The 27,536-nt window shown below is 51.6% G+C and overlaps 3 protein-coding genes and 1 long non-coding RNA gene across 11 annotated transcripts in view; 2 read left to right on the top strand and 2 right to left on the bottom strand.

The window, feature by feature from the left end:
- Window positions 1-1,887, bottom strand: part of TBC1D16 (TBC1 domain family member 16) — a 46,779-nt gene extending 44,892 nt beyond the window's left edge. For 6 of the 7 annotated variants that reach the window (XM_064522856.1, XM_064522857.1, XM_064522855.1 and 3 more), the window contains exon 1: window positions 1,765-1,886. The gene's annotated coding sequence lies outside the window, so the exon portion shown is untranslated. Of the gene's footprint in view, window positions 1-1,764 lie in introns of all 7 variants that reach the window. The other variant, XM_064522862.1, reaches the window with a different exon arrangement.
- Window positions 1,874-17,124, top strand: CCDC40 (coiled-coil domain 40 molecular ruler complex subunit). Of its 2 annotated transcripts, none has more exons than XM_064522853.1 (19): window positions 1,874-2,100; window positions 2,772-2,903; window positions 3,306-3,477; window positions 3,856-4,046; window positions 4,565-4,648; window positions 4,733-4,952; window positions 5,824-5,981; window positions 6,840-6,962; window positions 7,986-8,107; window positions 8,845-9,088; window positions 9,197-9,379; window positions 10,700-10,945; window positions 11,725-11,938; window positions 12,475-12,644; window positions 13,026-13,117; window positions 13,832-13,952; window positions 14,634-14,822; window positions 15,645-15,803; window positions 16,751-17,124. In XM_064522853.1, exons 1-19 carry the CDS (start codon window positions 2,089-2,091, stop codon window positions 17,021-17,023), a joined length of 3,105 nt encoding a protein of 1,034 aa, XP_064378923.1. In that variant the 5' UTR covers window positions 1,874-2,088; the 3' UTR covers window positions 17,024-17,124. The 2 variants fall into 2 exon arrangements, with proteins under 2 accessions (XP_064378923.1, XP_025968752.2); XM_026112967.2 differs by lacking the exon at window positions 1,874-2,100 and adding an exon at window positions 2,164-2,430.
- Window positions 6,959-16,756, bottom strand: LOC135330276 (uncharacterized). Its single transcript, XR_010392202.1, has 2 exons — window positions 16,661-16,756; window positions 6,959-14,792 (listed from the first exon to the last, which is right to left on the bottom strand). It is a non-coding gene; the product is annotated as an uncharacterized LOC135330276 (long non-coding RNA).
- Window positions 17,125-17,226: 102 nt separating the features above from the next.
- Window positions 17,227-27,367, top strand: GAA (alpha glucosidase). Its single transcript, XM_064522854.1, has 19 exons — window positions 17,227-17,718; window positions 17,806-17,951; window positions 18,454-18,619; window positions 18,947-19,043; window positions 19,128-19,247; window positions 19,638-19,756; window positions 19,959-20,090; window positions 20,857-20,967; window positions 21,921-22,034; window positions 22,169-22,253; window positions 22,751-22,868; window positions 23,695-23,828; window positions 24,270-24,421; window positions 24,582-24,730; window positions 24,849-24,990; window positions 25,285-25,383; window positions 25,640-25,804; window positions 25,914-26,066; window positions 26,627-27,367. The coding sequence occupies exons 1-19, from the start codon at window positions 17,311-17,313 to the stop codon at window positions 26,684-26,686; spliced, it is 2,670 nt and encodes an 889-aa protein (XP_064378924.1). The 5' UTR covers window positions 17,227-17,310; the 3' UTR covers window positions 26,687-27,367.
- Window positions 27,368-27,536: the final 169 nt, after the last annotated feature.

Raw genomic sequence — 27,536 nt, 5'->3', positions numbered from 1 at the left:
ACCAGCAAGGGCTGAAATCCTGACACTCAGACAACTCGAATCCCAGTCACTTCAGCGGACTAGATTTCACTCACATGCATCTCAGCTGAGAAGGGGGGGGGGGAAGGGACAGCAGCCCAAATACCTCGAGTGTGAGACTCAAAGATACAGAGGGAAAGGAAATGATGCCAGCAGAGCCTGCTGCTGGCTGCTCCCAGCCACACCTGCTCAGACCTAAAAAAAGCAAACAAAAAGCCTACCACTCCATCAGCACAAAGATTCGAACTACCACATATGCTTTAGCGATGACAAATTACTATTTGTGACGTATGTCCCTCTGTCCCAAGATTAAACATCATTTCAGGTGACCTAACTGTAGTGCTTGTGCAGTAGCTAACTTCTTTATGGCTTTTTATTTAAACTGTCTTCCAGCCACGGTCTGATAATTCTCCCAGTATCAGATCCCTAAATACCAGCAGCTGGAGAGTCTCCCGAGCCTGGCTCGAGCGCCGTGTTAATGAACTCACTGCAAAGTCTTTTCTTAACACAACTGACCTCGGAGCACATGGTGCTGCCATCCTACCACAGTCTGAAACAGTCTCATTTCCATCACGGCAAGGAAACAGCCCGTGCCCCATCCCCTGCCTGCCGGGCAGGGAAAGCAGTGCTCTGCCCTGACGTGGCTCTGCAGCTTGACGCCAGCCACACAGCGGGGCACAGAGAACAAAACTGGAGATATTCAGCAAATCCAATGCAGGGTCAGAAATGCAGCTTTCACAGACTCCTCCGGTTTTAGGCAAGTTACCATCAGGATGAGGATGAGCCACCAACCTCCGAGGAGGCTCCTAGGAAAGCAGCGGCAAGCCTCGGGTCCCGACACCGAGCAGGCCTGGCACAGCTGGTCTTAGCGTTGCTCTCTGCTCTTAAAAGATCTTTCATTTTTGTTACTTCCCATTCACACCGGCGACTGAGAACACAATACGGCTGCGAGAGAGGCCACAGCCTGAGAGCCGCCGAGGTGGGCAGACCTCAGACGGGGGGGAGAGTTATTCTGCCGGGTCTCAGCCGCACAGTGAGCAATACATCAACGCGCAACCCCTGCCCTGAGCGCCGAGGCCGCACATCAGACAGCTGCCGGGACCCGGACCTCCACCCTCACGTCCCGGCCGGCAGCAGGCCCCGGCGGCGCGGTGTTTCGGGAGGGGAGGGGAGGCCTCGCCCGAGCCCGCTGAGCGCCTTCCCTCAGGACGCCCGGACGCCCCGAGACGCCGCAGGACGAAGTTCGAGGGCTGCTTCGCACTTCGCTCTCCCCAGAGGGGAGGCGGCGGCGGACGCGCAGCCCCGGGGCTCCCAGAGGCCGCGGCAGCTCCTCGCCCGGCTCCTCGGGGCTGCTCCGAGCCGGGAGACAAAGAGCGGGGTGAAACATGGGAGCGCAGCGGGGCCCGGGGCAGCGCCGGAGACCCCGCGGGGCAGCTCAGAGCAGCCGCCAGCCCCGGCGCCGCGGGGCGCTCGGGAGGCACCGCGCCGGGGCGCGGCCCTGTCACCACCCCCGGGCCCGGCGGGGCGAGCAGAGCCGGCCGGGGCCGCTCGGAGCCCGGGCTGGCGCCCGCCGGGGACTCCCCGGGCCGCGGCCGGCGGGCAGGCCCGGCCGGCGGGGCGCGGAGCCGCCGGTCCGTCACACACCGGGGCCCCGAGGGGCAGCACCGACCCTCCCCCGGCACCGACCCGCCCCGCGGGGCCCCGCCGGCACCTTCCCCCTCCCCCCCCCCGTTGCCAGGCACCCACCGGGGCCGCCGCCGCCTCTTGCCGCCGCCGCCCCGCTCAGCCCCGTGCGGGGGGCGGGGCCGCCGCCAGCCCCGCCCACCGAGCCCCGGGGCGGCGGGGCGCCTCCATCCGGGCGTCACCGGGGACGCTACGGCGGCCGCGCCGCGCCCGCTTCCGGGTGGACGAGGGGCTCGCGCGGCTGGCAAAGAGGGGTTCCCCCCCCCCGCCGCGGGCCGCGGTGGTGCGGCCCGACCCCCGCCCCCCCCCTCCGCCGCGGGCCGCGGTGGTGCGGCCCGCAGCCCGCCACGTGACCGGGTGTTGACGGCGTTGCCCGGCAACGGGAAGATGGCGGAGCGGGTGAGTGCCGGCCGCCGCGGGCCCCGGGGCTCCCCCGCCGCCCCGCCCCGCCCCGCCCCTTCCCGCCGGGCCCCGGAGGGGGCCCCCGAGCAGCCGCGGGCCCGGCCTGCGCGCTCCCGCTCTGCGCCGCGCCCCGGGCCTCCTCCCCCGCGAGGCGCCGCTGCCGGGGCCGCACCGCTCCCCCCGGGCGGGCCTGATGCTCCGGCAGAGGGGCCCGGGTGCGATCCGGCTCGGGGGAGCGCGGTGTCCTCGAAGGCCCGTCGCGTTTTATCGCGGAGCTTACAGCTTCTCCTCCAAAGACACGCTGGCGCTGCACACTGCTTGGATTTGGTGGCTGATGATACGGGACAAAAGAGCGTGTCTTTAAAAAGAAAGACAGAAGAAAATAATTCAGCTGCACGTAGTGCAGGCTGTAAGACCTTCTATAAAAATCCCTAAGGGCATGTTTTTAATCTTAGAAACACGCTGTGTGTAGTATTCTTGCCCGGACCTCTACTATTGCAAACGCTAGCTGGAGCAGCTTTTTGCAAATGGGATGATAATAAATTTATTTTCTGTGTGTTGTGGCAAAAAACAATTGTTACAATCCTGTAGCAATAACATTAAACAGAGTACACAACCCATTCTAATGCTATCTATTTGCTCTGCTTTTTGCCTTTGTTGCATGCTAGACAGTACAGCCAGAGAACAAGAATGATAGTGAAGAAGAAGAGACTATTCCTCTGATGGACCAAGAAGAGACATTTCTCCCAGCAGAAGGAGTCACCTTTGGGGCTGCAGAGCTGTCCACTGGTTCTGCAGAAGTGAGATGCTATAATCATATATATATAATCTTATTCACAAAATCCATGACCAGTATTTACAACTTTAAATTCTCCTGTTGCAGAAACAGTTTTATTGCTGCAAACACAAAAATGACCTGAGTTGGAATAGAGAGAAGCTAATTGGTTAAGCAAGAAGTATACAAGAGCTCTGACAAAATTGGAGAGGTTCCTCTGTTAACCTATATCTTTCTAAAGTGTCTCTCATCAGGAATTACACAGCCTTGCTGGTATATCTGTGGGGTGATTTTAGAACATAGCCGACTCTTGTTGATTCTTTGTCTATATTGTTCATGTCTCATGGTGACAAAAATGAGCAGAGTTTTAGGGAGCAAATAAAGTCAGAGTGAAGACCTGCTTCATATGATGGATTTTGGGTTTCAGGAAAAATCTGCTGAGGCTTTCTCAGACAAAGTCAAAGTTGACAGTCGTCCTCCTGAATTGGGTGACATGGAACAGCCAATAATAGACAGAGGAAACCCTTCCCACACCTCTTCAGGAGCTCTTACGCGGACATCGGCATTGTCAGTGCAGGTGGACAGTCATGCAGAATCAGGTATCAATCAGTTCCTTATTAGTAGTACAATACTTGATACCACCTATCAGACACAGGATCTAGTTTTCTCCTAGATCATTGTGAATCCAACTGGAGGCATAATACTATAAAATCTAAGCCTTACCATTAACCTCTGGAAGTGCTCAGAGCCAACCTTTAAATTCCTTACATAATAACTTTCCTCCTTATTGTTATGGTAACCGTACTTTTATGATTTATATTCTGAATGCTAATAACATCGTGAGACAATCTAGGCTGCCAAGGAAAGGAGGCTTTGTTATGTATTTCCTTCCATCAGGACATCTGTTTATCTTGGCACATCCTCTAATACATAGAATTTCCTTTCTGTGACATCTCCCTTTTGGTTTTGGAGTGCAGGTGACATTGGAGAACCCATTTCTCTCTATTCGGAGGCTGCCTTTGAGGAATTCAGTCAGTATGCTAGTGAGCATGGTGGCCAAAGAAGGCAACAAGAATACCAACAGCATGGAGCTGAGGAAATTGAAAAAAGTGGAAGAAGCGAGGAAACAGCAGAAGAAACACAGCTGGTTGTCTTGGATCCAGAACATGTGAGAAAAGTCCCCAAATCTTGTCTGTCTTTTTTGCCAACTTGTCATTTTTATTGGTAGCCACATAAAACCTGGGAGATAAATTAGAAGCAGTGACTTACCCGTAAGTTAAAGATAGCTTTTACAAAAGTACTAACTCCTGAAGAATATGTCTGCTCCCTCAGTATTAACCTCAGAGTTGCAGGTTGAGAAATCAGCAACATAGCAGGCAAATCTGATAAGCTTTAGTACTCTTGAAAGAGAAGTACTTGCAACAACAGCAGGTGGATGGGTTCTCATATGTAGCTCTTCTGATACGTTTATGACTTGCAAACATTGTCAGTATTATTTTCTGCTGTAAACACATGCACACTGTGTAACTTTTCTCACTTGCTAGATTGATTATAGCTAGAATAGGAATCCAGGTCTTCATGGGAGAAAATACAATGTTTTATTTGACAGCAGGAGTAGCATTAAGGTTACTTCATAATTAATTTACATACATATGTTATAATTATCAACATCATACTTCTCTACAGCCTCTAATGAGAAGATTCCAGGCTGCCCTGAAGAATTACCTTACCAGGCAGATGGAAAAAGTGAATCTGGAGCTTCAGGAGCTGGTACAGCACCCTTTCTTTGACTTCCACAGCATCCATCCCTGTCCAAGCCGATGTGAGACAACTGATTTCCTCTTGTGTTTGCAGAGGACAGCCACAAAGAAGGGCAGAGTACAGAGAGAAGAGCTTGGAGTGATTCTTTATGGAGTCCAGCAGCAGCTGGCCCAGCTGCAGATGGAACTGGAGAAGAGCCGTGACCGCCATTCCCAAATAGCCACAGTGCGTCAGCAGCTAGAAGAGGAACTGGAGGGCCTCAGGCTTACTTACAAGAAAACATGTCAGAACACAGATGATGAACGCAAGAAAGGTGACTGAAGCAGTTCTGGTAATATTTCCTGATTTTAGTCCCCTGTGGATGAATGGATTTGAATAAAAGTCAGGCACTGGATTGAAGAATACAGTAAAATCCATCAGGAATGATGCACTGATTGAAAAGTTGCATGGATGTGCCTGGCTGCCATGTAATTTCTACTGTTTCTAAGACCACATTGCTGCTCTGTCCCTCTAAGAAGGTCTTTTGGACTAAGACTGTTCCTGGCAGGTAGTCTGTTCTGTGGCTTGGCAGTCAGCAGAGTTCACTTCCCATTACTCAGTTGTGTTTGCCTGTGGTCTCTGTAAGGGTATATTGAGGTTAGAAAGATTGTAGGTTGTTAACTACAGAGGATCCAGGAGTATCAGAGTACCAACCATGTGGCAGCCTGTTCCACTCAGAGAAATGAACTTAACTCAGTCTTCCTGTGGTGCAGGCATTTAGTTAGGCAACAGGAAAAGGGTTCTAATGGCGAGAATAGTTAAACATTAAAATAGATTGCCTAGAGACTTTTTATGAGTTATTTAAAAAAAAATAGAGAAGCCTTCATTATCTAATGGTCTGAGAAAGAGACAGTTCTGTTTTGGAGCAGAGGAAAGGGTTTGTGGCCTCTTGAAGTCCTTTGATTTTCTGGAATTCTGTGTAATGGGAATGAAGAAATCATTTACCATGATTTTTTAGCTTTGCTTGTGGAGCTGTACCCTAAAGCTGATGTCAATTCTCACTTAAGGGAGGCCCATCTGATTTACCTGGTGTTTGTGGGGATTTTACTTTGTGTACTTCTTTATTTCCTTCCCTTTCATCTCTGTTTAAAGTGTGTCCTACAAAAAACCTTTTCTGTAAATATCTTTTCCTCCTGCCTCTCTAGTTTCGGCAATGCAGACCCAGGTGGAAAAACTGGCCTTGCATCTCTTCTACATGCAGAATATGGACCAGGATATGCATCATAATATTTTACTGATGAAACAGTCAACAAAGAAGGCTGAAGCAGAGAAAGTCCAGGCTGAGGTGGAAAAGAAAAAACAGGTATCAAGTAAAAATGTGTTTGACCAAAAAAAGTTGTAGATGACAGTATTAGCGGTGAGGTCTGGAGGAGAAGCTGCTCTATCAGAAGGAGAGCCATAGTGACTGACTCAAGGAAGATGTGTGGGGATTTTTTCCCAAATAATTGAAACAACAGGGTTTTCTAAAATGAGAAGAATATCCACTAGCAAGATAGTTGCATATGCTGCACAAAGCTTTTGACAAACCTTTTAATAGTAAATCACTTTTCATGCAAGCAAAGCGTGGGTGGGTGGGGGATAGAAAGAGATTTAGCGAAGAAGTATCGTATCCTCAAGCCTCAGGAACTATTCTGACTCGCAGCGAGTTTCACAATGATGAACGAATCAAAAAATGAACTGCAGTCGATCGGTGTGTGCTGTAGCTCCCTCTGCTGGCTTCGTGGCTTGCTTTTGCAACAGAATAAATATTCTATGATTATTATTAATACAGAATCATTTGCAAACAATTGCAATAAACTGGATGTACATGTTTTTTAACAAAGCATTAAAAAACATTAATTATTACGATTCCCAGCTGCCAGAGAGGTGGCATAGTATAATCTATGCTGATAAAAATGAATGTTACTTCAGATCTAAAATATTAATTTACTACTGTAAACGGAATAATAAAAATCAGCAAAGAAGGTCACGTTCTCCTGAAAATTGTCACTACTGCTTTCAAGACAATCATTCACCTTTGAATGGAAAAGGTTTAGCAGGAACCAAATCTAATCTAGTTCTGATTTAATCTTGCTTCTAGCCTATATGATTCTTGTTGAGTATAGTTTTTTAAGACTAAGCTTGTAGTACTCACGCTGGACTGTTTGCTCTGACTTTTTAGGACCTTCTAGTGGACCGCTTAACAAGAAAAGCCTATGAACTACAGGAACAAGTTGCCCTGTTCGAAGCTCAGATTGTGGCCCAGGCAGAGGACACAAAAATAACTCGACAAGCAGTAAATGAGGTAGGAGGTGACTTTATTTTTCACTTCTAGTTAATATTGCACTCTGGAGGGACTGACCTCTTTGGTTTATGCTCATGTGATATTTACAGTGTAGACTAGAGTCCTATAGTTCATTCCTGTTTACAGGAACGGAGGATTTTTTTTCCCCCATTGTCTGTAAGAATTGTCTGTAAATCATTTCCCCCCTGACTTTTCAGCGTTTTGTCTTGGAGATCTATCACTTTTCTATGCTCTAGTGTGATAATAAGCCAGACACGCATGATAGGGCAGATATTGTGAGTTAGCAGAAGAGAACTCTGCCTCCTCTCCAGCTTCTAGCTAACATAATTTCTAACATATTATCAAATTTCTTTCTGTGCATGATTGGAACATTATAGCCAGTATCGCATTATAGCCAGTATCACAGAGAAATGATATTTAGCTTGACATAGAACTAGCACAGTATAAATAATATTGTCACAGCTCTATCATCACGCTGTCCCGGGTGCACTAAGCTAATCATGATTTAAATGTGCACAGTCTTCTGTGTTTTCATATTATGTCAGTAACTTGGTATTTTGGGTGATGCTTTTTGCCAAAAGATAGCAATATGAGTTGCTACGAAGGACCAGAGACAGGGTTTGGTTTGTTTGTTTTTCTTTCCTTCTTTCTCTCCTCCCTCCTCTCTAATTGTGACCAGAAATGTCATCTGAAAATACCCTGTTTACTGTTGTTTCTGGAACTTTCATTTGTAACCATAATGTGGCAAAAAAATGCAATGACATAAATTATGCTTTCAAACACACTGAAGTTGTTAGTGGGACTAGTAGGATGAATTATGCTAATGTACGTAGAAGAATAAGGATTTAAAAAAAAAACTAAAGAAAGAGCAGAAAAGCTTGAGAATGGAAAGCTAGTTCAGTTGAAACTATTCCTGCCCAGCATATTATGAACAGAAAAAAGAAGTATGGCATTGTTTCTCATTGTTTCTGGTTTCTTAGTCCGGTATAGATTCAGTCCATCTACAAATTCTGTCTTCCCCAGGCTAGTATGGAGGTACAGGCTATTAACATGGAGAAGAAGCGGTTGATGAACCACTGGAATAGTAGTTTGGCTGGAATGAGGCAAAGAGATGAGGCCTATGCTGCCATACAAGACTTGCTGAGGTACAGTGTCTGAGAGCAGTGCAAGGAGAGACCTCAAGTAATTTGGATGGGAGAGATTCTAAAAGGGACAGTATGTCTTCTATCAAATTTATTACTGTATGTGTAGAATATGTCAGACAGAATAAATCTGCTACACTGAAGCACACGGAAGATTAAAGGGAAAGGACCATGGTCCTTTGTTACTTTTTTTCTTCATCCACAACACAACCCTCCCTCAAAAATCTGATTTTTTTGAAAGCTGTTTAGGGTTATTCTGTGCACATTTTATTCTTTTGAAAAGTTCCTTCTACCTCTGCAACATCTCTCAGTCCAAAAAGCAAGCCACCAAGAAGGATTTATCTATCACTTTCAGTTAGGATTTTGTGATGCCTTCTGAAATCTTCAGGGAAACCTTATTATTGTTGCTAAAGGGAATGTTTATTTGGCCTGGAGTCTTAAAGCTTGACTGATTCTATAAGAACAAACTGTATGTTTTTATACAGTGGCATCCCAGTCAGAATGGGAAAGGGTAAGGAGAAAACCAAAGAAATTAATTTTCCTACATACATTTCCTTTTACATTTTAGCCTCTCCATCTATCTTCTGATAACTTTGTGCTGTCACAATAGACTGATCTTTATAAAGATCTTCCTCCTCATTCATTTATTTCTGCAATAGCATATTTGAAAAGAGGAATTTGTATGTGTTCAGTGCACAAATCAATCCCTGTGATGATTTCCATCCTCTTTGCCTCTTCAGCAAGTACAGACATGAGCTCAAGTCCCTAGAAATAGATATCTATGGCTGCAGAAAGTCAATCAGGAAGGAAGAGGAGAAGAATGAGATGCTCGTCACCATCCTGAGCCGTTCTCAGAATGATGCTAATATGACAAAGAAAATGATTGCCCAGTGTCTTTCAAGGCAGGAGGCCTTGAAGGTTGAATCTAACACCTATACCCGCATTCTCCAGGAGACAGAGCAGGCCCTCAGTAGAACAAAGATGGTAAGAAAAGCCATTTGGAAGAAGAATCCTTTTAAATAGGACATACCTGTTTAATCCCCGTCTCCAAACACTGTTAGTGATCCTGTCTCTGTCTTCTCTGCCTCTTAGGATCAAGCTGCTCGTGTGAACGAGTTGCTATCCATCAGTAAGGATATAGAGAAAGGAACTGATACCAAAGAGCAAATGGAGAATGAGATCATGGCAAAGCTTCAGGATCAGATGATGTCCAGCAAAGCAGCAAAATACTTCTCGCAGCTGGCTGAAAAACTTCGTAAGAGAAAAATGGATCTGGTATGGTATCTTTTCCATTTGGGAGGGCTGAGAAAGGAAACAGGCTACAATCACAGCCTAGAACAGTGTTTCTCAAATGTGTTTTGTCATTGTCGTGGTTCTGGTTTTCAGCCCTGTAACTGAAACCCCTTCTAGGTTTGTGACTCCTGTTAATTCTTCCAGTGATATTACTGCAGGAGGCGCATGCAAGAGACAGTTTGGCCAAAAAGTTGTGACAAATACATTATTCTTTCTTTACTTAAAAAATGGGTCAGAATGATGAATCCTGGGAGTGTTTACTGTAAAGCATTACAAGCTCTTACTTACTGGCGAAAGATGGTTGATGCGCGATACCTCTATACTCCACCTTAAACTAACTTACATCTCTATACTGCATCACAGAATGTGATGCGGGCATACTCTCAGTTTCTAAATAATGAATCCAATCCAAGGAACAGTCAAAACAAACCCACAGCTCTTTATGGCATGCTAAATTGCTCTCTTCAGGAGTGTATAACTGGTATAGATGAAAAAAATAGAAGATTCAGCATAGTATTTATCATATTGAGTTGTGTGGGCTGGTACTAACACATCATGCTCACAGCTCTCTGTGTTTAACTTCAGTCTGCACAGGGTTTTGTAAAATAGGTGCATATCTTAGGTGGCTGGAAGGCTGCCAGGGCTGGCTTTCACTATGAGGAAGGCCCTCCTTTCCATCAGATACACAAAAAAGTACATCAGCTTCTGCATTTATTTCTATTAGTATCTCTCTTGTACAGCAGAATATGGTGCAGAGACTACTGACTTGGGAACGATCAAATTATAACCTCTCGCAGTGTGGTACAGATTGTGTAGAAGTAGCAGGCAGGGTCTTGAAAGTTGTCTAATTGCAGCCATACTGCACTCGAACAAAAAGCATAGCAGCTCTTCATGGCTGGGGAGCTAGCACAGTTGTAATTTGGTCAGGGATGCTTTTGCCAGGTATGGCATAGAAGTTGAAATGTGGACATGTCCTACCACTCACTGTTAGCTAGGTAACTAGAGACAGCTGGGTAGGGAAGATAATTCCAGAAGTGATGAGCACAGTCTTCTATAGGATTTTGGGATGTTTAAGCTCCTTAATGCTTCTCAACAGCCTTGTAGGAGAGGTAAATGTTATCTACTGCTAATGGATGGAGAAACAAAGGTACGGAGATGGTATGTAGCTTGCTTATGGTTTGTAGCATGGACCTGTGAGTAGAATCTAAATCCTCTGATCCTGTCCTTTGAGAACTTGGCATTACAAATGAATAGGTTGCTGTTGGTGACAGTAATTTGTTTTCTATCTGGTGATATTACTAGGAGCTGCATTTTTCCAAAGTTGAGAATGATACAGCCCAAGTAATTCTGAATGCAACTCATACTAACTGCAGGCTGACCGTTCTCCAAAAAACACTTTCTGAGCTGGACAAGGAAATAAAAAATATCCACGACCTGATCAGCCGTAGTGAAACTGAGATCACAAAGCGCAGTCTCCTGATTGAGAACAAGCAAGGGGTCATCAACCTGTGCAACAAAAGGCTGGAGATGATTCTTTCCCAGCTTGGGGTATGTACTTTACACTTCAGTCCCAAATTTGACTTTATCCTTTGTGGCGACCATAGATGTCATTGATGAAGGTAACTGTGCAAGTTTTGGACAGTTAAAAACTTTTCCAGGCATCAGCATTGTGATTTTAAAACTGCACTAAGTAGTGTAAATGTTAAAAGTTGTCAATCAGTTCTTAATGCACGTAAAGAGAAGCTAGCAATGGGGAATCATTGTGAAATGAGGGTGTACGTAGCAGAGTTTTCTGCGAGGAATTGTCTACACCTGATGAAAATGTTGAATTACATCAATACTCTGGAAGTAAAAGGGTTGACATTATAAAATCTGCAAAGATTGACAAAGGGAGGATGGAAGGGGCGGGGAATGACTGAAGTCACTGGATAGTTGGCCCCATTCAGATGATACCTAGATCTATCCCTAGCACTATGAACAGGAAGAGCTTTATGGATACCAACTTGCAAATGAATACTACAGCATACACCTTGCAAATTTTCAGATGTCCAGGTGTATCTATTGTAAAAGCTTAGGTGGCCATCTCACCACAGAATCTGAGAACTTTACAGATTTATATTCCATTTACTTCTGTGAGGTCAGGTAGTTCTATTATTCCCATTCAACTCATGGCACACTGAGGCAGAAAGTAGCTAAATGACAAAAAAACAATATAGTCAAAGTATTTAGTGGATATCTTATTAGTTGGACTGGCCTTCTGCAATGATTCTATAAATAAGTGCTCCAGCAGCTTCTCTCTGATTAATTCCAAATTTAACCTCTTATAGGGGCAAGAGTTGGGACCACTGGAAATTGAGATCAACAGACTGACCAAGCAGATAGAAGAATGTAATTCTGAGGTGATGACACTACAGAAGTACTGGCTTAAGCTGCAGAAAGAGCTGGTCAAATTAACGCACGGACGGGAGGAGCAGCTAGCCTCCTTGGATATGTTAAAGAAGCAGATCACAATCATGCAGCAGAAGAAAGTACGCATTGAAAGTAAGTCATTCCCTAACTTTTTCTTATAATGTTCATCGATGGATGGAGAAAAAAGGCAGCAAAGGTTTACAGGCAGGTAATGTTAGACCCTTCACCAGAGAATGCCTTCAGTATTCCTATATATGTGTGAGCAATAATGCATATGGCCCCAGAAGTATGCTCTGGGGCTAAAAGCCAGGCACTTTCTGCCATTTTGCATGTCATTATTCCCTGTAATGATCCGATCTTGCTGTCTTTAACTCACACAGTCAAACCCTAAGTGATGATCTCATGTGTTACCCTTCCTAAATAAAGTCTGCAAGTAGTTGGTAGGTGACAGCACTTTCCTCAGCCAAAACCAACTCTCTTTCACAGTAGTCTATTTCCAAAATCTTTACTTGATTTTGGGGCTTATGGAGAGGTGTTTTGGCAGGGTACATAGGACACAGCTGGCTCTGCACGCAGTGTTGCCTGGTCTAATTGCAGTCTGTCACACCTTGGCTGTACTCAGTCCAGCGTTCAAGGGAATTTTAAATCTTTCTTCTGTTCACCTGTAGATGAAATTCAGCAGGAAACAAAAGAGCAGAAAGACATTGAACGTCACATGAGGAACATGTCGAATGACTTGATAAAGTTAAATATATTGATCAACAAGAACAGCAACAGCTTTGAGGAGTTGCAATATGGCAACATTATCACAGAGAATGAGTTTGTATGCTCTCTGAAGGTATGGAGGCTTGGCTTTTCATCTCCAGGGCACAGCCTACCATCCTGCAGTCTGACTGGGCTTTCAAGAGTTCTGTGCAGCAGGTGGCCCAGAAGAAAATAGTTTTTGTGGTACAAAATAATATGACCAGAGAGAGGTAGTTCTATTGTAGTTATATACAGTTATGCAATCTATATAGTTATGCACAGAAAAGGCATCCAAGTTTGTTTCTTGCTTAAGGATGATGACTTTAATTACACAGGAGAAACAAGTTAGGTATACCATTTGTGTGGGTATAAAGACTGGCAAACAAAAAGGGTATGAAGATAGGAGGCAAACAGCGATCCTGTAAATCTTTCTCAGTCTGACAATACTGTGTTGGTTTTTGCTTCCCAAATCTAGGCAGCAGAAAAAGAATCAATTGAGATGCAGGAGAAGCACAGTCAATTGAGTGAGGAGAAGGAAAGACTCCTAAACAGCTTGGTGGAAGCAGAGTAGGTACCAGAAAGATTCTTGCCTTATGCCACAGTATTTGAACTCTTGTGTATGGGTCCATATTACCTTCCTTCTCCAATCACAGCAGCAAATGTGCTTCTACCCTTCTTGGAGAAGTTGAAAGTAGTTTAACAAATTTTTGAAATGCAGAAACTGAAGGCTTCTTTAGCAGCATTCTAATTTTTTAGGCCACAGTAACTATATTTTGTGTGGTATTTTCCCTGTCCCTTCCCCTCCCCAGTTAAGCATCTAGAATTTTATGATTTCTTATGATTTCTTTTCAGAGCAGCTAGGGCCTTTAGCCATCTTTGGAACCAGCAAGAGCTGAGAGGATGTCGGCTTTAATGATTCCAGCATATTTATCTGTGCTGGATGTTGCCAAGATCAGTATGGGAAGCTGCACATGGCATCTCCTCTGCCAGTAACTCAGAGCAAATGTGCTGTCCTGGGCAATTAATTGGGGGCTATCAGCCCCCTGTCAGTCTGGGCTGGCTTGTTTTTACACTCACCATGTGCTTTCTAAATTGCAGAGCTTCCTGTCTGACTTCACACTGAGGGTGTTGCTGCCTTATGACATGTCTCATATGCAAACCTTAAGTTTCTGCTGAACCATTCAACTTTGTGTTCAGAATTGGCTTCTGGAGTGTGGCGCCACTGATGCACATCTTCCCTGTTGTTCACAAAGGCACTTCTTTCCCTTTCTGTCATTGAAGGCATCAAATCATGCTGTGGGAGAAAAAGATCCAGCTGGCCAAAGAGATGCGTTCAACAGTGGATTCTGAGACAGGACAAGGCGAAATCCGAGCCATGAGAACAGAGATTCATAGGATGCAAGTAAGCTATTGGGAAAGAGGACTGAAGAGGAGGAGTTGCATGCAACTTATTCAGCTTCAATGGAATTGCTCAAACATAAGGCAGGAAAAAAAAAGCTGGAGAAGTAGCGTCTCCAAGGCTGTAGCAGTATTGGGGAAATCTCATCACCCTGCAGCTAGACTGAATTAAATATGTTCAGCATGAATGCACTTTAGGCAATCCTTGCACTAACTGTGTGACTGCAGTAAAATATAGACATATCTGAGAAAGAATTTTCTTTGAAATATGTCTATTACCTGATTCTGTGACTCCAATTTATAAGCAAAGAAATATTATTAAACACTACATCATGTTAATCACTAGTTAGAAGCCATCTATCTTCTGGCAAAGAAACTCTTCCCTTTCATTCTCAAGATATTTGCAATAGCAAAAGCAGAAGTGAGTTCCAATGAAACTTTTTGAAGATTACTTTAGACAAGTTGTTGTAGAGTCAGTAACTAATTTAGCTCTCTGCCTTCCAGATCCACACTGTGCAAACTAGGTTTGGATTTAAAACAAATTTGGCTTGCCAAGGCTCATGTGTCACATATACCTGGTTTATGTTGATGAGATGTGCTATACGGAAGGATTTAATTAGGTGCCTTTTGTAACCATTTGGTATTTTCAGCCTTTTTTTTTTTAATATATCTTGACAAATGAAAGGTCCGTTATGGCCAGCTGATGAAGCAGCAGGAGAAGATGATTCGTGATATGGAGGCATCTGTCTCTCGTAGAGAGACCATAGCGATTCGTGGAGAAGGTCAGAGCAAAATGGATAAGAAGCACATCACCAAGAGCGACTTCCACCGCAAGAAACAGGAGCTGAGAAAGAAGATCAGTGAAACGCAGAAGGTGAGCAAGTAAAGCACGGCTGCAAGAATTCACTTAGCCTGCATTTGCCTTGTAATTAGGAAAACGGTGAGTATCTCCATTATCATCATTGCATCGTGATCTGCTGTTAGGGTATACAAGGAAGAGGTGGTGCTGTATTTACTTGAGCCAAGATTTCCCCCTGGTGGCATGGAAAGTACTAAGGACACAGTGACGTGGAGCTAATTCTTATCATGAGACTCATGTATGCCGCCAGGATCCTGTGATATCCCGGATGTAGCTTTGAAAATCCTTTGCTTTCTCTTAGGACTGAATTGCCAGTCATGTACCTGAATAAATAGCCTCTGTTTCAGGATTAAACGGGACTTTTTGAGCTCCCCCACACTACTTATTTTCTCAGTTATCTTTCTTAGTCTGAGTTCCTAAGGGAAGCAAGTCTATGCATGTGTGTGTTAGCAGGTGAACGTCCCTGGCAACTGAAACCCATTTCGATTGGGGCTGCTGTGCTTCTGCCAGGCATTTCCATCCATCCCCTTGTGATGGCACAGATATTTGTGTGACAGTGAGGTGAGCCAGATCAGGGAACTGATCCAGCAAAGGGAGTGATCAGCTACAAGATCAGCTCCTCTTCACCTCACTGTAAAGCCAAGTACAGCAATGTACGCTTAACACAGACACACTGGAGGTCAGTACACAGAACCTGCACCTTTGCAGGTATAGCCTTGCATGGTGAGCAAAGTCTTTAGAAACTCATTTAAAAAAAAAAACTTCTCAGAAGATAGCTGGGAATGCAGCTGAACTGAAGAACCAAAATCCGCCATTTCCTTCTCTTCCAATTCCTAGAATGCTCAAGACTGCAACAAAACTATCATGGAGCTGAAGAGCACCCAAGCATCCCTTAGTGCCGCCTGCTTGGAAAAGCAGCAGGAAGTTGGCGCCCTGCAGGCTGAGTCTGATGGCCTGGATTCAGACCTAGAATGTCTTCAGAAAAAAAAACGATGGGTGAGTATGCTGTTCCCTCGCAGCACACGAGCAGATAGTACCTGCTACTTTCTTCTGCTGCTGGCTCCCCTAATCTCCTTGTCTCGTTAGCCCAGAACTGGGCGTGCTTGGCATGTAATTTTAGCAACACATTAGTATTTTTCCAAGAACTGACAATGATTTGAGTATTCAGTCCAAACAGAAGTGCTGCATAGCTTAATAATAAAGAATATTAATAGATACTTAGATTAAATTTCGTTTATAAATAGTTCACAGGAGAACTTCAGGCAAGTTAACATCGCTTGTCTTTGCAGAGTTCATGCTTTTCAGCATGAATGATGAACTGACAGCAAATTTATCTGAACGTTTACTTTTTTCCCCCACTCACATTCCTCACATCTTTTTCTTGAGACTCCATGCTTAACATTCACGGCCCTTGTTCTCTGAAGGTCCCCAAAGCCTGAGCACTTGAACCATTTTGAGGGCTCATAATGGCCTTGAATTGATGCCAGGTTCACACTCTAAGCGAGGCAGCACTCAGCTGGAAACATCAGCCTGAAGGACGTCTTTTGTACCCTTGAAAATTTCAAGTAACAATTATCTTTTGTGAAGGCCAGCTGGCTACTGTGAAGACACTGCAAATTGGAGAGCCAGGTCAAGGTCTTGAATGACCTCCTGTGAAATTTTAAGTTGGTAAAACTCTGTCCTGGCAAGGTTTGCCTTGTATGCATGGTACTACTCTGATTTATGGAATTCTACGCGTGACTGTACATCTACAGCAGTCAAGCTGGGGCTGCTGTTTGGCTGTTACAATGGGATTTCATAAAACTATCCCTCTAAAGAACCCATTCCATTTCAAAATGTGATGGTTACAGTACCTCTACGACATGAATCATACGCAGTTTTCTCATAGTTCCTTTCTACATGCAGTCTGTTGCCAAAGCAGTTTCCGTTGTTGCTTCTTTTAGAATCTTTTGGAGATTGTGGCTTATCAAACACGCCAGAAGCACCTGCAGGCAGTGAAGGAAGGGAAATACACGCCCCTGTGCCGCACTGAAGAAGCCTGGAGAAACGAGCAGCAGAAATTGCAGGAGCGGCTTCGCACCGTTAATGTCATAGTCCACCAGATCCAGGAGGAGCGTCCTGAGCACCGGAGGGCTCTGCAGTGGCTCAGCGAGCGTTTGGAGGCCAGGCTGGGCTCGCGGGAAGCAGAGCAGACAGTGGGAGCCAGATCCGAATAAAATATCTGTTAGAGTTCTTCTAATAAGTGTAACCCAACCTCCGTAGCTGTTCTAGGTGTGGCAGGTTTTTTAAGTAAAAAATATATATATATTTGAATGTATAGCGTGCAAATCTTCCTTAAAGACCGCCGAGGGGAGGGACCTTTTCCCACCTCGCTGCCCTGCGCGGCTCCGCGCGGGGCCGGGGCCGGGGCCGGGACCGCCCCGACGGCGGCGGCGGCATCATCACGTGCGCGGCCGGGCCCGCCCGCCGCCGCCGCCGCGTCTGCCGGGAGCCGGCGCGGGCCATGGCGGGGCCTCGGGCCGTGGCGGGGCCTCGGGCCCCGGCGGCTGCGCTGCTGGCGCTGGTGGCCGCCGCCGCGGCGTCGCGCAGCCCCGGGGCCGCCCGCTGCGAGGTGCCCCCGGGCGACCGCTTCGACTGCGGCGCCGAGCGGCTGCTGGCGCGGGCGGGCTGCGAGGCGCGGGGCTGCTGCTACGCGCCCGCCGGCCCCGGGCGCCCCGACGGCACCGGCAGCGGCCCGCCCTGGTGCTTCTTCCCCCGCGGCTACCGCAGCTACCGCGCCGAGAACCTGACGGCCACGGCGGGCGGCTACACGGCCCTGCTGCGCCGCTGCGCCGCCGGCTTCCTGCCCGCGGACGTGGGCACGCTGCGGCTCGACGTGGCGCTGGAGACCCGCAGCCGCCTGCGCTTCACGGTGCGTCCCCGCCGCCCCGGCCCCGGCCCCGGCCCCGGCCCCGGCCCCGGCCGCCGCGCCCGGCTCACCGCGCTCTCCCCCCCGCAGCTCCGCGACGCGGCCGGCCAGCGCTACGAGGTGCCGCTGGACACGCCGCCGGCCGGCGCCCGCGCCGCCTCCCCGCTCTACGGGCTGCGGTTCAACGAGGATCCCTTCGGCCTCGTCGTCTACAGGGAGTCCACGGGGAGGGTGCTGTGAGTGCCCCGCTGCCCCCGCCCCGAGCCTCGGCCCTTGCCCAAAGCTCTCCCTGCTCCTCCGCTCCGCGCTGCGCCGTCCCGGCTCCTCGGGTCTGCCCCGGGCCGGCTGTGCCCCCCGCACTGGCCGCCCACCTCCTCTTGACTCCTGCGCCCTGCGGAAGCTGCTCCAAAGGGAGTTTGTCTGGAATCGGGGCCTGGCACGGTCGCAGCAGCGCCCGGGTCTCTCTGCTGGGAGCAGGGGCAGCAGTCGGCTGCTGTGAATTTGTGGCTTTGCTCTTACCTAAAGCTGCAATTCGGCGTTTCAGCGTCTCGCCGAGGAGGGAAGCCGGGCTCCCGGAGCTCAGCTGACACCCCTTGTTTGTGCTGCGCCTACGGCACCTGGTTCTGACCGTCCGCGTTGCCTCCCAGAGCCGTGGTTCTCCCGCTGGGCCGCTCCTCCCTGCCCGCGGTGCTCGGCGCTGCCCGGGCTGTTTGCTGGGAGTCTGTGTCTCTTTGGCAGGTTGAACACGACGGTGGCACCGCTGTTGTTTGCGGACCAGTTCCTGCAGATCTCCACGTCCTTGCCGTCTCGTTTCGTTGCCGGCCTGGGAGAGCACATGACGTCCCTCATCCTCGACACGGCCTGGACCAAGGTCACGCTGTGGAATCGGGACATGGCACCCGCGGTATGCAGCGGGGCCGAGGAAAAGGGAAATACTGTGCTTGGGGGAGGGGCCCCGAGTCCCTTTCTGTTTCTCTACTTCCTTCTTGTCCAAGGCTGAGAAGTATCTGTACATGTTTATTAAGCTTTGGGACCCGTCCTTGTGCAGAGCCAGTAGAGCATTCGGTCCAGCCCAGGGCAGGTCTCGGGGACCATCCCAAGGCTTGGGCTTGGCACCCTTGGGCTCCGCACCGTGCTGCTCAGCAGCTGCTCTCTCCCAGTGCGAGGCACCTGGGCCAGTAGTCCGGGGGCCACTTCTGCGGCGCGTTGCTGGCATTGCGCTGTGCTCCAGCCCCAGGTCAACCTCTACGGCTCCCACCCCTTCTACCTGGTGATGGAGGACGGAGGCTCGGCCCACGGAGTCTTTCTGCTGAACAGCAACGCCATGGGTGAGTCCTGCAAGAGCTCCGGTGCCCGGGTGGGAGGGTGGCCCGGGTCTCTTCTCACCCTTCTCGTGCTGGTGCTTCCCCCAGACGTGGTGCTGCAGCCCGGTCCAGCCTTGACTTGGCGGACGACGGGTGGGATTCTGGACTTCTACGTCTTCCTGGGCCCGGACCCCAAGAGCGTCGTGCGGCAGTACCTGGATGTCGTTGGTAGGGGCCTGAACTCCTGGGCCCCGTGGGCTGGGAGGGGGCACGGGCGTTCCCGTGTCGGCTTTGCCTCGGAGGCCAGACGTCGCTGGGAGCGGACCGACGGTACCTCTCTGTCCTGTGTGCGGTGCTTCGAGGGTGAAGGGCTCTGCAGGCCGCTCTTTTGCCTGTCAGCCGTACTGCCCACGTCGTAAGCGCAGCGCCCGGGGTGGCTAGGAAGAAAGCAAACGCTAGCCCTCTCCCAGAGACCCCCGTCCCCCTCCTCCTGCCGCAGCAGGGCAGGTGCCTGGGCCGCCGTGCCTCTGGGCCGCGGTGGCAGAGGGACTGCAGGGCAGGTCCGACGCTTTGCGGTGTCTCTGCCGGTTTTGCTAACCTCTCCCTCCTGCTTTGCAGGGTACCCCTTCATGCCCCCATACTGGGGCCTGGGATTCCACCTCTGCCGCTGGGGCTACTCCTCCACCGCTGTTACCCGGGAGGTTGTGACCAACATGACGGCAGCCCGCTTCCCCTTGGTAGGTCTCGGCTGCTGTCTGGGGAAGCGTCTGGAGTCGGGATGAGCAGTTACGGACGGACGGCGAAGCCTCTCCCCAAAATCGGCCACACAGAGGCTGGCCGGAGAGCGTCGGCGGGGCGGGGGTGCCTGCCGCGGTTGGGGGTATGGCTGCGTGCAGGCAAGGCCTGGTCCTCCGTAACGCGGCATCTTGGTCTCCGCAGGATGCGCAGTGGAATGACTTGGATTACATGGACGCCAAGAGGGACTTCACCTTCAACAAGAAAACTTTCAAGGACTATCCAGCCATGGTGCGGGACTTTCACCAGAGCGGCCTGAGGTACATCATGATTGTGGTGAGTGACGCCCCGGCCTCACCCTGCTTCTCCTGCCCCGATGGGCTCTGGCCCCTTGTGCAAAGGGCTGGGAAACCAGAGAGCTGCAGCGAGCCAGGATTCGGCTGCGGTCTCTTGATCTGGTTACCTGCCAGCCTGCCACATACATAAATGAGTAAATGCTGTCCAAGAACAACAACCGAGCTTCCTCAGCGGATCAAAGGTGTAGTTCCAGGTGTCCCTGCTGTCCCAGCCCCTTCCCTGCCTGCTGACCGGGCCTGAATGTCGGTGTCGCCGCTCGTTCAGCGGAAGCCGCTGCCTTCCTTGAGGTGTCTGGGGGAGTTTGGCAGTAGCTGCCTTTGGCCTGGTCAGATCCCAAGCCTAAGGGCAGGATCAGCAGTCACAGACTGGGGACAGGAGGCTGTGGGAAGCAATTCGTGTGTCTGAAGCATGTTCTCAGCCTGGAAAACCACTGGTACAGCATTTGCCTGTGAACTGTGCATCCCCCGGGTCCTCAGCTCCCCCCTCGGGCTCCAACAGGAGTAAAATCCTCGGAAACCCCTTCTTCGGCAGCCGCCTGGCAGTGCGTGCTGCTTCCTCAGGCTCCTTGTGCTTCGCTCGCCGAGAGCTTTGCAGAATTTCTTGCAGAAGTTATTGGCTGGATGCAGCCCTGCGTGCCGGTGCTGGCAGACTGGGCGGAGTGCGGATGAGAGCCTCGTACTTCTCTCGTGTGCTTGGAGTGCAAGAAGGTGTTCCCTGTGGGAGTCACTGCTTTGTGCCCTGTTAGGATCCCGGGATCAGCAGCTCCGGGCCTCCTGGCACCTACAGACCCTATGACGATGGACTGAAGCGAGGGGTGTTCATCCGAAATGCCACTGGACAGCCCCTGGTCGGGAAGGTATGTGCTGGGATTTAACACAGCTCGTGGGAATGAAGTGCCCCGTGTTCTCCTGGTGCTTCAGCAGCCGTGAGATGGAGCTGGGAGAGCTGCTGAGCCCAGCAGCCCTGAGTGAGGGGGGAAAGCACCCGTGAGACCACCGGGGTGAAAAAGCAGGCAGTTGAGACACGGGCACGCGGGATGCAGTGGGGATGGGGATGGCAGGTGTTAAAGAATAGCACAACTTCTATAAACCTTGCTTAGCATGAGGAGCTAAATTTGCTGGAGCCTTAGGCCGCACTTAGAGAAAATAATGAACTTTTCCTTAGTCCAGTAAGAAAAGGGCCTCAGAGCTGGTTCCAGCTGGGAAGAGAAGGGAGTTACAAGCAGTCTGCATTCCTGCGTCTCACACTCCCAAAGGGAGGGTGTCGAGGCTCTGAAATAAGACCAGTGCAGGGCATCAGGACCTTGAGGGACAAAGCCTTAGCTCACTGCCGGGGCAGTGTTAAATGTTATGGTTTGGAATCACCTCCTCCTCCTCAGGACCTTGAGAGACAACAGTAAGACCCAACAAGGAATGAAGGTACAACTGTCAGCACAAACCGCAACAGTAAAGATAAGGGAGAAACCAGCCTGCCTAGGAACAACGATGAGACCCAATAAGGAGCAGGAGACCCCAGACCTAAAAATTACTATTGGTCTGAACTAGTGCCTGAGGGGTGGGAAACTTAATTTGAAAAAGCTATAATTGCCCAGGGATTTCTTTGCTCGGGGTCCCTATTCGGGGGCACCCAGCTTGAGCTGCAATTACTGCACGCACGTCATTGAAATTGAATTGTTTAATTGGCTTTGATTTGGCTCTGAACTTTTCTGCGGGAACCTAGGGTCGGGCCCTGTCGTGGTGGCCGACAAGGCTAATTGCCATAACAGCCGGCTCTGCCCATTGCTGCGTCCTCCCTCCCTGCCTCCTCCAGGTGTGGCCAGGCCCAACAGCCTTCCCAGACTTTACCAACCCCGAGACGCGCGAGTGGTGGTACGACATGGTGAAGGACTTCCACGACCAAGTGCCCTTTGATGGCATGTGGCTTGTAAGTGGCTTTTCCCTCTCCTGAGGCCCAGTGCCTGCGCGAAGCCCTGGCAGAGCTGCTGGCTGCACTTCCCTGTCTCATTCCCTGTGCATCTGCTGTGTCCTGGTCCAGAAACCAAAAATCTCTCTCTCCAGGACATGAACGAGCCATCGAACTTTGTGGAGGGCTCTCAGGACGGCTGCCCAAGCAACAGCCTGGAGGACCCGCCCTACGTGCCGGGTGAGGGAAGCAGGTACCGGCCCTTGTCCGGGGAGGAGGGAGCACCGGGAGGAGCAGGGAGGTGAGGCTCGCTGGTGCCAGAACGTGCAGGGACCTGGGAGAGGTCAGGCACGTGTCTGCTGCAGGTGCAGGCTCTGAGCGTGGGAGAGCAGGCAGGGAACCAGGGCTGGGTGCGCTGAACGAACCAAAATGCTGATTCTGGTTCTCTGCGAGGTCTCGTTCCTGCATGAGCGCTCTGAGTGCTCGCTGCAGTTGGAGAGCAGACGCACTGGAGGCAGTGACTGCCAAGGCATTACTTTCCTTAAGGGTACTGTGCCCTTCCACAGGAGAGTGAAGCATCCTTTGCTTCTGGTACCCCGTGAGCCTGTGCCAGCCCTGCTGCTGAGGAAGGTGGCTGTGGGCACTGAACCCATCCCAGCAGAGCGTGGTCCTTGCAGGCCTGCTGCCGAGACGACTGCTGCCCTGAGCTTGCTCTCACCATCTTCTCTTCCATGCAGGTGTGTTCGGGGAACGCCTTCAAGCAGGAACCATTTGTGCCTCTAGCCAGCAGTACCTCTCATCTCACTACAACCTCCACAATCTGTATGGGCTGACAGAGGCCATTGCTTCCCATGAGTAAGTCTGACTCTTGTTGCAGCTCCTTCAGGGCAAGTGCCCCCTCCTACAGGACACTGGCTGCCCCCGTCCCAGGAGCCTCCGGGAGCAGACACCCAGCTGCTCATCCTGAACTCTTGGGAGAGGAGGGGATGCTGGAAATGTCCCGTCAGGAGAGACGTATCTCCCTGCACTACTGCGTGGGCAGTTTGGGCACAGGGAAAAAGATTCAAAGAATAGGCGAAGGTTTGATTTCTATAACATAGGCTTTTCCCTTCTGCCAAGTCCCTAGCTCTGAGGTGGCCAGAAGCATCCCCACTTGCCCTGGGACTGGTGCAGTCTGAACGGCCAGTGCTAGAAGGGGAACCTGGTGCCCTGGTGCCTCGCACTGCACATTCCCAGACACTTGCTCCCTCTTGACTGATGCTCCTTCAGGCCTGGAGGAAAACTCTCTCTGAAGTGTGGGATAAAAGCGCAGCTTTGGGCTTTCCCGTCAGGTGTGAGGCTGTGGCCAGGGCTGCTTGCGGGATCCACTGGCCCCGGGCTTCTCTCTGCCTTCCTGGAGCTGTGCTGACTCCAGAGATGGCCAGAAAGACATGGGGGGAGCTCAGCTCTCCGGGGTGAATGTCCAGCAGTGGTGGCTCCCATCTCCCATGGTGGGGGTTCATGTACGTGGCTCTCCTGGGCTCCATGCCCCAGCATCACCTGCCCCACATATGAGGTGTTAGTGGGTGGCCTTGGTATGAGCCAGCTTTGCACTGGAGTCACTGGTGCAGGGCAGCACACAGGGCTTTTGCTGCAGCCCAGGGACTTCTCTTGGCCAGACTGACCCGAATCGTCCCCGCAGTGCACTGGTGAGGATTCGGGGGAAGCGGCCCTTCGTGATCTCGCGATCCACGTTCGCTGGTCACGGGCGCTATGCTGGTCACTGGACGGGGGATGTTTGGAGCAACTGGGAACAGCTGTCCTACTCCATACCAGGTAGGCTCCTGGGGCTTCATCCCTCTGCTGTTTCTCCCCTGAAGGGAACTGCGCCTTTCTGGAAGCTGGGAGACTTCTCCACGGCTTCTTCACCTTCTCGCAGTCTCTCTGGGAGTCAGCTCTGAGTCCAGCAACCCTCACAGCCTGCAATGCCATGAGATGGGGTCTGTTCCCACCCGCTTTCCGTGGGCCTGACACCTGCAGGGACTTCTGCTGGGGGAGGTGCCCCTTCTGGTCTTTCAAATCTGTGCCAGCATTGCCAGCGTCCTTGCTGTGTCCCGGAGCTCAGTGCTGTGGTACCCGTCTACTCCAGCTTGCTGGAGAGGGAGCTCCTGCCAGACAGGGCCTGGCCCTGTGCTCCGATGGGCTCTGGGGCCCGGCAGCGTGTTTCCGTGCCCCAGACACCGCACAGCCCCGATCCCGTCCGCGTCTCCCCCGCAGAGGTGCTGCTCTTCAATCTCTTCGGGGTGCCGCTGGTTGGGGCGGACATCTGTGGTTTTGCAAGTGACACGACCGAGGAGCTGTGTGTGCGCTGGACCCAGCTGGGCGCCTTCTACCCCTTCATGAGGAATCACAATGATCACGGCAACCGGGTGAGCCCAGGCGGGCAGCAGCCGTGGGGCGGGGAGTGCTCACCGTGCCGAGGAGGGTCTCGGCCAAGTCCATCTCACGTCCCCGAAAGACACGTTCTACCATTCCTCCCGCGTGCTGCCCGCGCTGTCCCAGCGTCTCACTTCAGCTCCTTCCTCGCAGCCTCAGGAGCCGTATGCCTTCAGCCCGGCTGCCCAGAACGCCATGAGGAAGGCCCTCTCCCTCCGCTACTCCTTGCTGCCCTACCTCTACACCCTCTTCCACAAAGCCCATTCCGCTGGGGAGACGGTGGCGCGGCCCCTCTTCCTTGAGTGAGTGCCCGGCTGGGCCCCGGCCGGCAGCAGTGGCTGAGCAAGGGGAGCGTCTGGGGATGGCGGGATGGGGCCGCGTGGGGCGTCCACACGTGCGATCTTCTGCGGGCTTCTCCAGGTTCCCAAAAGACCCCAACACCTGGACTGTGGACCGCCAGCTCATGTGGGGCGCAGGGCTCCTCGTCACACCGGCGCTTGAGGCAGGAAAGACTAAAGTCAGCGGCTACTTCCCAGCAGGGACCTGGTACAGCTTAGCTGGGGTAGGTGCTTCCTCGCCCGTCTGCTCCCGGCAGCGCTGGGCTGCAGAGGTCTTGGGGAACAGCACTGATGCAGAAGCTCTGGGGCAGCAGTGCTTTCTCTTCTGGGCCATATGTGCATTCCTCTATCCCGTCTGCGCTATCGGACCCCGACTGAGTTTTCCCAAGGCTGTTAGTTATTTGGGGCTTTTGCCTCTTGTGGGGTTTCACCCATGGGAGCTGTGATGCCTGGCTGAGGTCTTTCTCGGACATACTGGCCTCTACAATATGTTCTTTCCCCTTTCTGTTGCTATTCAGGATGCAACCATCCACAGCAAAGGGCAGTGGATCCTCTTACCGGCTCCCCTGGACACGATTAACGTGCACGTCCGAGCGGGACACATCCTGCCTCTGCAGGTGAGTTCCCTCTGCTGAAGCGAAGCCCTGGTGACATTTTGTCATCACGGCTGTCAAAGCCATGTGTATGCAAGAGGGCAGGGCAGGGAGTGCGCGAAGTGGTTGCCTGCAAACTGGACACTGCAGAACAAGCCGTGAGCCTTCACTTCTCAACCAGGGTTGGGGGAAAGGTGTCCCAACGTGCACTGTCAGCTCTCGAAGCGATTATTGCTGCGTGGGTTGTATCTGACCCCCCCACCCTTGTCTGCAACCCCAGGAGCCTGCGTTTAGAACGGCCGAGTCCCGGAAGAAGGGAATGATGCTGATTGTGGCGCTGACGACAGATGGGTTTGCCAGGGGTGACCTGTTCTGGGATGACGGGGAGAGCTTGCAGACGTTCGAGAGCGGGGACTACACGCAGATCCTCTTCCTGGCGACGCACGTGAGTGCGGGGACGGGGCCCGGTGGCAGGAGGCCTCTGACGGTATCTGCCGCTCCGTGCGGGTCCCAGTCGCTGGGGGATTGGCAACGCGCTCCTCTTGCTGCTGCAGGGCGCCGTGCTCAGCGAGCTCCTGCGGGCGAACGGGGAGGTAGACGGGCTGCTGCTGAAGACTGTGACCGTGCTGGGCGTCACGAGTCCTCCCCGGCAAGTCCTGGCCAACGGTGCCCTCGTGGGTGACTTCTCCTACCGCAGCGACACCCAGGCAAGCGCGTTTGGCCTCGTAGCTTCTTCCGAGCCTGCGGGAAAGGGGCGGCTCGCTGGGCTGCCCGGCGAGGAGCGGTGCCGGGCAGCCGGCGGGGCAGGCAGCTGGGAAGGGACCCCCATGGCTCAGCCGCGGGGAGGAAGGGTTTTGCCCCGGCGACTGGCATGGAGCCGCTTTGTTCGTGTCAGGGAGTAAAGGGTTGATCGAGCCCAGCTTCGAGCTCTGCCCTGGGGCCGAGTCGCTTGCCCTGGGGCCGGGGCCGCGCTGGACGAGGCTGTGCAAGGGGGCGAGGGCTGGGGGATGAAGGACTGACGGGAGAGGGGCTGATGGGGCCAGAGCCCCCGAGCTCCGCGGAGGAGCAGTGACACGGCGGCCGTCTGCCGTAGGAAACCCTCTCGGAGGGTTCGCGTGACCAGCCCGGAGCTGCCACCGGTGGGAAGGGGCTCTGCAGGGGAGGCGCAGAGCTGGGCGGCTGCCCCAGGAAAGCCAGCGGCTGAGGGTGCAGGTCCCCCCGCAAGCTCAGTTTCTCGCTGACGCCGATCTTTCCTTCGCCCCCCCAGGTGCTGACTGTCCCTGTGTCGCTGCCGATGTGGGAGCAGTTCGCGATCACTTGGTCCTGAGGCTGCCTGCCTCCGGGTGCAGCACATACCACTGTGTGCCGTAGGGTGGAGCGTTGCCATATGGTTGGTGTCTTAGGCTGAATCTGGCCATTTCTTTTTAAAAGCAGAACTGGATCCCCTCTTGCCCACAAAGCCTGGCTCTTGTCTTCAAGTCTGGCTTGTTTCTTGCTAAAATGAGTTAGATTTGAAGTGCCTGGGCTCTTTGCCAGATGTGCATCTGAGGGCTCACTGAACCCCAGGGGATGGGGAACCCTGGTAACTTCCAAACAGGAAAAAAACCCAAGTGCCTGCGGAGACGAGAAACCTGTTAATGTGCTAAAGCTGTTAACCTGTCCAGGGACTACAGGGCATCTCCTGATTGTGTCTTTGGAACAGATACAGGCGAGAGGCGGAGCCCCTTTTGCACGCTGGGCTTACGCGTTTAGTGTCTGAGCCAAGCTCAAAGCATTCGCTGCGCAGGGGAGGTCAGTGCTGGGGAAACTGCGATTTGGGAGCCGTAGAGCCTTCTGCCCCCCGTGCTGTCGGGGCTCGTGATGCGCTGGGGCTCTGCGGCACTCCCCTTGCTGCTGTACCCGGGGGAAGCCTGCACCCGCATCTCCAGCGAGGACCGAGAAGGGAACATCTGTCTGCACAGGGGTGTTTGAGGGGGTGGAAGTACCGCGAATAAAGAGTTGGTCTGTCTGTCCTGGTGGGCTTCGTTCGCTCTGAGCGGCATCGGGCTTCCTGCGGAACTGCGATGTTTGTGCTGTTCTCCGGTGGAGAGACGTGTGGGCTCTCCCAGCCCCAAACCACCTAAAATTGGTGCTGCCTCTGGCCCGGCCCTCTTCTTGGTTGGGACACTACTGGCTCC

Source organism: Dromaius novaehollandiae, chromosome 18, assembly GCF_036370855.1.
Source record: "Dromaius novaehollandiae isolate bDroNov1 chromosome 18, bDroNov1.hap1, whole genome shotgun sequence".
Taxonomy (NCBI): Eukaryota; Metazoa; Chordata; class Aves; order Casuariiformes; family Dromaiidae; genus Dromaius; species Dromaius novaehollandiae.
The sequence above is the reverse complement of the archived record's forward strand: the minus strand, read 5'-3'. Positions and strand labels throughout refer to the sequence as shown.